The 11,109-nt window shown below is 63.5% G+C and overlaps 1 protein-coding gene across 1 annotated transcript; it reads left to right on the top strand.

Moving 5' to 3' along the window:
* Positions 1-33: 33 nt before the first annotated feature.
* Positions 34-8,280, top strand: LOC125918422 (toll-interacting protein). Its single transcript, XM_049624417.1, has 4 exons — positions 34-1,274; positions 2,406-2,558; positions 3,377-3,467; positions 5,851-8,280. Exons 1-4 carry the CDS (start codon positions 1,116-1,118, stop codon positions 6,063-6,065), a joined length of 618 nt encoding a protein of 205 aa, XP_049480374.1. The 5' UTR covers positions 34-1,115; the 3' UTR covers positions 6,066-8,280.
* Positions 8,281-11,109: the final 2,829 nt, after the last annotated feature.

The raw sequence follows: 11,109 nt of genomic DNA, 5'->3' as shown, positions 1-11,109 counted from the left end.
GCTCCTGAAACGTAGCTGGTGAAGCGATAGACGTGAAAAGTAGCGACAGTTGCCAGGTTCTACCAGACGGAGCAGGGATAGTCAGTAACAGCTCCACGGGCTCGTGCTCCAGGCCGGGCACCGCTCCTGTGTGTGGACGGCCTCGCGGCTGCCGGGAAGGTGAGGGCGTGAGGGTGGGCCGGCAGCCCCTCCAGGCCGGTCCTGGCTGCCGAACGGATCCCAAGGAAAGCCAAATGCGCTGTCAGGATCTAAAGTGGTTTTGGTCAGCACGACTTCCTGTAAAACCGCGAAGCAAGGGAAGTCACTGCACGCAGTTTTGAGGAGACGCACACATACAGCAGACAGAGCCACGGTCGGGCCTCGCGAGTTCTGTGGGTTTTATGGTGACCACGAGTCCCAGATACTAACTCTGGCCACGCCCCCAGGGCCGATGGGGTCACCTCAGGTACACACGAGCCACCCGTGCGCACCCTCCACACGGTCCTCCCAGACCCTCGTGGCCTGGGCTCCCACTTTGCCCGCTGGGCCTCGTGGCGTGGCCCGTGGCTTCCCGCTACCTGTGTGGTCATCCTTCCTCCCCTGGTCTTCGCCCAGCCCCCGCCAGGGCTGTTCCCTCGTGTGCCCTTGTGGGGTTCTGTGTGGAGGCATTACGGTCCAGTCGGACCCACTTGGAATGAGCCTTTGCTGACCGACCGCCTGGGCCCCCGGAGCCTTCCGCCTTCATCCGCGTCCACGCCTTCTCTTCCCTGCAAACGTAGCCTGTCTGGCCGAAGGCTGGGCTCCTCGGGGTTCATGACTCGCAGCAGTGGACAGAGGACAGAAGGTGAAGCCGGGCCGCGGCTCCAGGGTGGCTCTTGGCTCTGATCAGCCTCTTCAGAGGGGACGTCGGAGGAGCTGCCCTGCGTGGCCCAGCGGCTCCCTTCACTTGACCAGTGGCCTGCTGCACCCGTTGCCCACGGGCACAATTGTAGCCACGTCCTGCTCCCGGGAAAATGCCGGGAGTGGGGAGTTGGGGGGTGGAAGGCTGAGGTGGATGTGCAGCTCTCACTGTGGTGGTGGCTGCTTGTTTAGTGACGTTGGTCGTGTTTCAGGCCAAGCTGGCGAAGAATTACGGCATGACCCGCATGGACCCGTACTGCCGACTGCGCCTGGGCTACGCGGTGTACGAGACGCCCACCGCCCACAACGGCGCCAAGAACCCTCGCTGGAATAAAGTCATCCAGTGCACGGTGCCCCCTGGCGTGGACTCCTTCTACCTGGAGATCTTTGATGAGGTGAGAGGTTTTGCCGCCTTCACGGGCCCGGCAGATGCAGGCCGCGCACGGCGATGCCAGAGCCACGGGTGCCCTGCCTTCCCGCCACTGAGGCTGCCCAGGAGCTGCAGGTGTGCCCCGACACAGGGTGCGTCATGGCTTTGTGACGGGGTGTCCCCGGAGGCGGGGGAAAGTATACGTCCCATGCAGCTACATTCAGAAGCAGCATCACCAGGGACAGGGACACCAGGCACTCTGTGGAGACGGTGTTGACGCGTCTCCCCTTCCCCAAGTGCCAAACTCGTCCACAAACCCCAGGCTTGTGGAGGCCGGCCTTCATGACCAGGTGGGATGTAAAGTGTGTCAGACCCCATGCTGGGTGGGAGTGGGGTTCTTGGGCAAGTTGCCAGCCCCCCGGGTGTTCCTGAGGGGGATCAGATGCAGTGGGGCTCTTCCTGAGCCCGGTCCTCTGGGCCCCTGTGTGGGACAGCCCAGCCTTCCACGGCCCGGCCCGGGAGCTCCGGGGGCTCTGGTCGGCAGCATGAGAGGTCACGGAGTTGGGCAGCAGCAGGGCTGAGAGGTGGACCCCTCCCCCCGCCAGTGTGGTGCCCTCGGCTCTTTTTCCTTCCAGGTTCCTTCCTCCTACCCCATCTCTCCCTTTGCTTAGCAACAGGAGGGGAAGAACAGAGTGCATGGTTAGCAGGGAGAGTGCCTCCTTTCCCCCGTCCATGCCCACTGGGCTTTGGACTTGCAAGGGATTCAGGGAGGGCGGGCAGAGACGAGACCACGCATCTCCAGACACTGACCACTGCTCTCCTGACCTTACAGGAATGAGGGCGGGGCCCCGTGGGGTCCTCTCTTCCCCTGGTGGGGACTTGTATAAGGCAGAGAGAGGGGCAGCCCCCCCACCCCCCCCAGGCCGTGCCCTCACTGCCTGGACCAGGGCTGAAGGATGCACAGTGCCAGGGGCCAGATACTAGGGTGGGGGCGGGGGGAACAACTCTTTGGAGGAGGCAGGCCCAGGGATGGGGCTTCAGGGTGAGGCTGTGGGTGGGGCCTCGGGTAAGAGGTGGCTCTGTGGGGCGGGACCGCTGGGTGAGGGCGGGGCCTCAGGGCAGTGGTGGCCCGTGTGTCTCCCCCTGTCTCCCTCAGCGAGCCTTCTCCATGGACGACCGCATCGCCTGGACACATGTCACCATTCCCGAGTCCCTGAAGCAGGGCAAGGTGGAGGACGAGTGGTACAGCCTGAGTGGCCGGCAGGGTGATGACAAGGAGGGCATGATCAACCTGGTCATGTCCTACACGGTGAGGGCATGGGCCATGTGGGCAGGCTGAGTGGCAGCTAAGCTCAGTGGAGCTGTTTGTCCCCGAGGGACGGGGCCTTGGCCAGCAGGTATCAGGTGTTTTGGCGGGAGGAGCGGCGTTGTGTGGTGGCCTGTGGCCGGGGGGCAGACTCACCCCGTGGCGGAGAGGGGTCTCAGGGCCACACGGCGTTTAAGGGAGAAGCTGCCGGCCCTCGGGTCCCCTGGCTTGTGTGGCTCCATCGTCAACCCGCTGCTCTTGGGGTGGGAAGCAGGGGCGGAGGGGTCTGGGACCCTGGGCTCTTGCCACTGCCTTTGTCCCCCCAAGGGAGTGGTGGTGTCCTTGTTTTCACTTTGCCTCAAGGAAGTCCGCTGCAGGTGTGGTGGCAGGGAGGCGGTCGGGCTGTGAGGGTGGTCTCCCAGCCCGGCAGAGTTTCGTCCCCGCTGCTCATCCCTGGGCTGTTGGAAAGCAAATCCCAACACCGATGTGATTTTACTCATAAACGTCTCGTTACGCGGCTTTAACAGAGTTTTCACGTAAACACAGAATCGTGACCGCGATAGCTGAGTGGTTAAGATTTTAGAGGCAGTCAGGAAATGTTACAGGTGCTGACGCAGAGAGTACTGACTTGCTTCCCTGAACCGTGTTCCCTTCCGATCGCATCTCCATCGGAGGCTCTAAACAACCCCTGTAGCCGAACCACTCGCCCCGACCTTCCGCCAGGGCAGTGTTGGGATATCCACGTGGGCAGGGCCACACGGGAGGTTTCAGTGTGTGCTGTGTTCTTCTGTGACCCCGTGATCGTCCTTGGTGTGTTCTAGGCGCTGCCGGCTGCCGTGATGATGCCGCCTCAGCCTGTGGTCCTGATGCCCACCGTGTACCAGCAAGGTGTCGGCTACGTGCCCATCACAGGTGTGTGCCACTTCTCCTGCCCTGGACTCTCGTAGTGCAGCGTGGAGGCTGAGCCCTGTCTGCATGTGACTCGTGGGGCCCTTCCAAACACAAGGGTCTGGTCTTACATTTGAATCTTTTATGCGACTGTGGAATATAGGATTTTTTTCCCTTGATCATTGGCAAGTTGAAGTTGACGAGGTATGGAAACGTAATTTCTAAACACATTAGCGTATGCGTTACCGGCACGAAAGATCACGCTCTGTGGGGCAGAGTGAACCGTATGCCCTGATGTTCCCGTTGTGTCGTGTTCATTCACTTTTATAAAAGTAGCAATTTGTGGCTGTATGGCAAAATCCAATTGGATTGTAGCTTTCACGCCTTTGAATTTTCAAACTTTAATGTCAGCTGTTGGCTGACTCCCGCTCCTGGCTGCAACGGTGCCTGGACTTCACCAGCCCCTGCGGTAGATGGCCGTAAAAGTAGGCAGCAGGTGGGCAGGGCAGGATGGTGATCCCTCCCTGAGAGAAGGGAGGCGGGGCAGCCCCGGGTCACCGTGGCCTCTACCTGAGATGGCACGGTGCAGGGAGTTGGGTCAGAGCACAGTGCCGTGGGGAGCCCTGCTTTGCGTTGAGGTCAGCGTGAGGACCTCTGTCCTTGGGTCTCAGTGGCGCCCTTCCCTGTGGCGGTTAAAGGGTCTGTGTGAGCTTATGGTTTAACTGCCCCTCGTTGGAGGTTGGAGGACGAACAGGCACCTTGTGGGGCTCACCAAAGGTATGAGCGCCCGGGGCGGCCGTAACAGAGTCCCACAGACAGTGATAGCCTAAGGCAGCAGGAATCTCTTTTCGCCCTTCTGGAGGCCAAAGCACAAAGTCGAGGCACGGGCGGGCCGTGCTCCCGGGAGTCGGCAGCAGAGGTGCTGGGGTGGGACCCTTGTGGTCCCCTCTAGCTTCTGGGGCTCAGGCGGCCTGGGCTGTGGCTGCCTCGCTGCCTCTGCCTCCATGGTCACGGGGCCCCTCCTGGGGTCTGTGCCTGTACGTCTTTTCTCCGGGCGCTGCTCCCGACGGCCATCTTGTTCACGTGTGCCCAGGTGGGGACCTCACACGTGTTTCTGGGGGACGTGCGGGGACCCACACGGCCAGCAGCACCAGGACACATTCGGTTAACGGAAAGTCTGCCTTCTCAGGAGACCAGATGTGTCACTGGCCTTTTTCTGGTTTCTTAGTTCATCCTATAAATGAGAACTTTGTGCTCAAGTTTGCCCTAAAATGTTTATTTTGGGAAAGGCCAGACTTCTGTATAATTGGAGACTTTGAACTTCTCTTTTGACGTGCATCGGTAAGTTTTGGGACATGGAGTTGCAGGAAGTTACCAAGGAGAGGAAGTCGTTTTTGCCTGGATGTCTCGGACCGAGGCGCCACCGGCCCCAGTCGCATTTCCCGCAAACAAGGACTTGCACCCGCTGCCCCTGTTTGCGTGAAGCTTGTGCTGCAGCGTCTCCTTTGCTGCGAACACAGACTCCCTGACCTCATCAGGAGGGTGTGCATGTGCGTGACGAGTGAAGTGTGGTGTGCGAGTGTGTGCGTGCGCACGTGTGACCTGCGGTGTTCGTGTGCATGGGTGTGCGTGTACGTGATGCGTGTGTCTGCGGACCCTGCTTCCGGAGGGCAGGCAGAACCTTTGAGCTGTGGCCCCCACGGGAGGGGGCTAACTATAGGTGCTACCCCCACCCCCCCAGCCCCAGCAGGCAGAGACCCATGAGCTGCAGGGGTGGGGTGGGGGTCCCATGGGGGAGCTGATCCTGGGAGCACTAAGAGCCTTTCAGAAGTTCTCTCTGCTTCCGGGTTTTTCTGAGCCAAAGTAGTACCTGGGAGGCACGGTGGCCGTGGAGCCAGGGCGTGAAGGACGCCAGTTCCTAAGAGATGGCGAAAGGTGCCCCCTGGTCTGGAAAATCCTCCGCCGCTGTTCTGCCCGTGTTTCCATCCATCCTGTAGACAGTGGACTGGAGAGCTGGGTCCGCGGTTCCTCGCGGCTTGGCGTGCGATAAGAAATGCTCGCGGGTGCGTGCCTGGCTCTCGGGTTTCACTAGCGTGCTCGTGGGCGGCAGAGGGACCCGCCTGGTGCACGGCCCGCGCCGTGGTCACTAGCGGGCCATCCACCCCCTGTGCCGGCCGTTCCCTGGCAGAATTTCTTTGTGGCCTTCAGGTCCCGCAGGCGGGCCCCGTGGTATGATCCGGGACTTTAAGAGACCGCAGCTTGAGCGGCGCATCCCGGCTCTGGGATAGCGAGCACCTGCTGGGGAGGAAGGCCGCGGGCGGTGGAGTCGTGCGTGGGGCCGTGGGCCGGAGCTCGGTGTGGGCGTGGGTACCATCGTGTGTGCCCCTCAACCGCATCTCACTTGCAGGTGTGCCCGCCGTGTGCGGCCCTGGCGTGGTGCCCGTGGCCCTGCCCCCGGCGGCCGTGAGCACCCAGCCCCGCTGCAGCGAGGAGGATCTGAAGGCCATCCAGGACATGTTCCCCAACATGGACCGGGAGGTGACCCGCTCCGTGCTGGAAGCCCAGAGGGGGGACAGGGACGCAGCCATCAACTCCCTGCTCCAGATGGGTGAAGAGTCCTAGGGCCCCGGCCGCCACGCTGCCTCTGCCCCTCTCGACTTGCCGGCCCCGCCCCCCTCCCCGTTCCTGTGAAGGAGCCCCGTGTAGCCTTTTCTCAGCCATCTGTAGCCCCAGTCCTCACCCTCGTTTGGGATGCATGCGGGTCGTTGGTCCCCAGCCGCTGAGTGCCACCACCGCTTGGGTGCGGGTGTGGGCGGGCCTGTCCCCCGCTTTGTCGGGAGAAGAGTGGGCACGTGCGCCGTGTCCTGTCCACACGCTCTGCCCCCTGCCGCTTAGGGACGTGTGTCTTCAAGTGCCGTGTGCTTCTGCTCCGCAGGCTGTCCCGAGAGCGCTCCGTGCGAGCAGCCTGACTCTGCCGGCGCTTTAGAAAGCGTCCCGTGCCCTCCTGGTTTGACGATGGCATGCGGTTACTTTACTTAGTTGGGGTAGACCTCGTGTTTCAGGCACATAGAACATTGACAGCCGATTGGGATGATTTTTCCAAGTCACGCTTCAAATTCACGTCCGTCCCTTGTTCCTTGCCTGTGGTCCGGGGCCGCTCACCAGCGTCCTGGGCAGGCTGACCTCTGTGTTGCCAGCCAGCAGCAGGCTCAGCGCTGATGTCCGTCCACCCGCCCGTCCCCACCCGTGGGCTCTGGAGCAGGGCTGCCCTGGGGACCCTGTTAAGCGTTTTCCTGCCGTGTCTCACGCCGACTTTGTGGGCTGTTTTTCCGAGGGACTGCCCTCCGCTCCCTGACCAGCTCTTGGAACAGAACGTAAAACTGAGGGTGAAAAGTAGAAGGGGCAGTACTTTGTATTTGTTTATTAAAGGGTATCAGGAACCGTTGGCTTACAACTGACGTTGATTTAAGTAAACGTGTACCAGTCCTGCGGGTTCGGTTTGGACAAAAAAATAGCAAACCGATGAATGTTCGAGGCTTCCTAGAGGCAAGGGGTGCATGTGCGGCGCTGTGGACCGCGTGGCGGCCGAGGCTCCCTCCCGTTGTGACCACAGGATGGGACAGGGTGGGGGACACCTGGTGGAAATCTGCAATGCGGGAGGGGGCTCGGGCACTGCCTAGCCCAGGCGCGTGCACGCACGCTTGCCTCCAGACGGTCTTGTTGCCGTGGGCCCCGCAGCCCCCAGCCGTGTGGCCCTGCGAAGGCTCAGCCTGAGGACCGGACTCCGTCCAGCCTTCGCTGCACGCGGGGCCTCCTGTCGGTTGGAGGGTGCTGCCGCCAGCGGCGAGTGCGTGGTGGCCCGGGGTCGGCGCACAGAAGCCTGAAGGAGCGTGTCCGGCCGGCGTGGCGGCCTCACCAGGCGAGGGTTCTCCGTGAAGATTTGCCTCCACTGAGTCCCGACCGCTGGCTAGGACGTGGGAGCCCTGCCTTCTCGCGAAGCAGGAGTTCCCACATCGGACGGTTTGGGCCCGCGTCCTCGCGCAGATTCCTCCCCGAACGGGCGAAAGCGTCGGGCAGGCCTGCGGCTCTCACTTGGGGGCGACCTTCACGGACACACATCCGGGACCCCAGGTCCCCCCCGGGCCCCAGTGCCGCCTTCCGCCTTAAAGCTGTGGGGGTGTTTGTGTGTGTCAGGGACGCGCTCCCCTCGGGGACAGGCACCAGGCTTGCTCACAGGGCCTGGGCTGGCAGGAGAGGGACCCTGAACCTGTCGCTTCTGCTCCCCTTTTCTTGCCAACACTGTGTTTGTGGCGTCCTAGAGAGCCCGCACCCGGCCGGCCATCGCTGCCTGTGCTAGGCTGTCCTTTCCTCCTGCGTGCCCCGCTGTCCTGCGTGTGGGCTCGTGCCTGTGGCGGCCCGCTCCTCCCGGGGGACGTCACGGTTCCTCTGAAGCAGCCGAGGGACGTGCTTCTTGCACGGCTGTGGCGTGGCCACCACGGACTCCCACGAGCCAGGGTGGCTACTGGTGCCGGGGCCTCCGCCCTCTGCGAGCCGGTCGGTGGCGTTTCCTCTGGTGGCAGCCCCGGCGCTGTCAGGGCGGTGAGGATGCGGTGTCTGTGCACGTGGGTCCTTCCCGCGGCTCCTTCGGCGAACAGACCCCCTCCAGCGGCACGTCTGCGGCGTGCTGGCAGGAACGATCCTCAGAGCTTTCTCGAGTGTCTGTTGGGGTGCAGAGTCCAGATCTATCTTTGTAAAATATATTTTTGCTTATCAGCCTTCTAATTTAATAAATGATATCTATAAAAATAGAGAATTAAACTCCTCCAATGAAACTTGACCATCTTGGTTCCCGAGTGGTTTTTCACTTTGCTTGGAGCACACTGGCTAATAAATCACTTGCAGGATGTACGACTAGAGGGAAAAGCCGCTGGCTCGGTTCAGAACGTTACCCTGAAAGGTGTGTTCCCGGCAGGAGGTTTGTGGTTTGGATTCCAGGGACGGGGAGGAGGCCCCGGTGCCGCGGGTGGGACTTGTCCTGCGTTTGCGCCTGGAGTCACGACCTCACCTCCGGGGACTCGGGCTCCGAGTGGGGCTCCGGTGCCCGAGGGGCTGCGGCAGCAGGCCGGCCTTCACGGCCTGGCCCGCAAGGGAGGTGGCCCTGCGCCCCCACCCCGTCCCCAAGGTGGGGTCCCGCAGGGTGTGCTGCTCCACGGGGCTCGCTGCCGCTGGCTCTGTGTCCCCATAAATGCCTTCTGCCCACAGCGGCTGAGGACGGCGTGTGCTCATGCCGACGGCACATGAGGAAGCCAGGAGCTCTCCTCGTTCGGACCCTGGGCGCAGCACCCAGAGTGCCAGCGAGGCCGAGCTCGCTGCAGGGCTAAGCTAGAAGAAGACGTCCCCGAGCGCCTGTGGGGGCTGCATGGAGCGTTGGGGGGGACGGGGGGGGGTCCGTCTGTCTGCTCCCCAACGTTCCCCAGACGCGCACCACGAGGCAGGCGCTCCGTCGTGCTGGCAGGTGCTGTGGTCCTAGGCACCCAGGACGAGCCTTCTCGAGGCCACGGGCCTGGCTCCCGATGGAGGAGCTGCTGTCCAGCTGGTGCGAGAAGGAGCTGGAAGGGAAGGCAGCCCAAGGAGGCAAGGCGGAGATTGCTGGAAGCCCGCAGCCCTGGGAGCCCCCGAGGAGAGATCGTGCTGCGTGCCGGGAGCAGAAGCATGTTCTTCCTGGAAGGACACGGTGTGGGCCCGGCCTCCGGGGACCGAGCGGGCACACAGCCCCAGGACGTCTGTGTGCACGGGAGCGGCCGTGAAGCACGGCTTGGGAGCATGAGACCTTCAGACCTGCCCCGAACACCAGCGGGGACTTAAAATGGGAAAACAGGGCAAAACGCAGAGTGGGAGCAGAGGACGAGAGGCTGGGAGACCGGAAAGAAGCCCGCAACCGCCAGAAGTGAGGACACAGCCACTGGGCTTCGCAGCTGAGCGGGCAGACCGGTGGCGGGTTGGACGCTGCCCGGGAGACCGTGGAGCGGTTCAAGAGCCACGTGCGCCCCACGGAGCGTGGCACCCAGTGCCCGTGACTGTGTGACACAAATCTGGGGCTCGGGGCTCCCCCTTAACCGCAGGAGCCGTTACTCCACGTCAAGGGGATCGCTGGTGGGGTCTGCTGGTGTCGCAGCCGTGCACTCAGCCGAGACATGACGGCGGGTGGGTCTGTGGCCCCGTAGACGCGGATGGTAACGGGGCCCCGGTGGCCCGTCTGATCCCGGGGTGCCCCTGGGAAGGGCTGGGGTCACTGTCCTGTCTGCTTGGCACGGTGTTGTAGGGCCATCCATGGGGAGCACAGCCTCTCCTCCAGCCGACCGCGCTGGACGCGGGGAGGGTCCCGGCCACGTGTCGAGAAGGCGGGCGGCCCCTCCAGCTTGCCCCCGGAGCCCCGATGTCTGAAGCCTGTCCTTGCAGATGGCCGCCGCCCAGGGCCCCGCGCCCTTCCCCCTGCCGTCTGGGCGTCTGCTACTCCGACGTGCTTGGGGCCCGTGTCTGAGGCTGTGCCGCCCTGGGGTCCCCTCCTCGGCACCCTCAAGGGCGGTTCTGGGCTGGGTCGAACTGCCAGGAGCCAGCCTGGCAGCACATGGTCCCGAGCTGTCCCAGAGGCAGCCTGGGCTCCGCCCCCCCGAGCCCACGACCCCCTGAGCCGTGCTGCCACAGAGAGCACCGCCTCGTAACCTTCACGCCCCGGTTGTCGTTTGCTGTCGTGGCTGCTCATCGTCAGGGTGGGGGAGGCTGCTGGCCCGTGTGGCCCGTCTGCCACCGCCACTTCTGTGCACCGGCTCCGTGGGTTTCCGAATGCACGATCGTCTCGTCTGCCAGTAGAGGTGGTGTGTCCGTCCGCGCGTCCGGCCGGCTGCTGCAACAGGACACCGCAGACGGGACGCAGACGGTGCACACTGCTTTCTCACCGCTCTGGAGGCTGGACGCCCACGACTTGGTGTCTGGAGAGGGCCGTCCTCTCCCTGTGTCCTCACGTCACAGAAGGGGGGAAGTGGCCCCCTGGGACCTCCTCACCAGGCGCCAGTCCTGTCTTGGGGGCTGCGCGTCATGACCTCGTGACCTGCCAAAGGCCGCACGTCCGGACGCCATCACACTGGGGGTCGGGCTTCCACATAGGACCTTGGGGGGCTCGTTCAGTCTGCAGCAGATGGCTTGTCCGCCCTCCCAGTGCCCACGGCCCTCGCACCTCCACGCAAGTGAGAGAGATGTCTGAGAGCAGACCCTGGCCGCTCCTGGCAGGTGCTCGCCCTGGGCCGGGGCAGAGAGGTGGGAAGAGAGGGTGAGGCAGGGCCTGTGGGGAGGGCTCTTCCGCCTGTGTTGCGGGGCCCCAGGTGGTGAGCTGGGGCGTGGACACGGCGCGTGTCACTGCGGGGCCCCCAGGAACATTTCCACGTTGGGTCCAGCTCAGAGTGCTCAGGGTTCCGGAGGGAGAAGGCCCAGCTGGGGGCGTGGCCAGGAGAGGGGCTTTGGGACAGGAGTGGGGACGTGTGTGCAGAGGCAGGACCGAGGATGCGGGAGGTGGGGGCTTGGGGAATCCTGCTCTCACCTCTGGACGTCCTCCTGCCTCTGCCCTCGCCCCTGCTCAGGCTGGGTCACGTCCTTCGTGTGCCCAGAACGC

This window comes from Panthera uncia, unplaced genomic scaffold (assembly GCF_023721935.1).
Source record: "Panthera uncia isolate 11264 unplaced genomic scaffold, Puncia_PCG_1.0 HiC_scaffold_760, whole genome shotgun sequence".
In the NCBI taxonomy this organism is placed as follows: domain Eukaryota; kingdom Metazoa; phylum Chordata; class Mammalia; order Carnivora; family Felidae; genus Panthera; species Panthera uncia.
The sequence above is the reverse complement of the archived record's forward strand: the minus strand, read 5'-3'. Positions and strand labels throughout refer to the sequence as shown.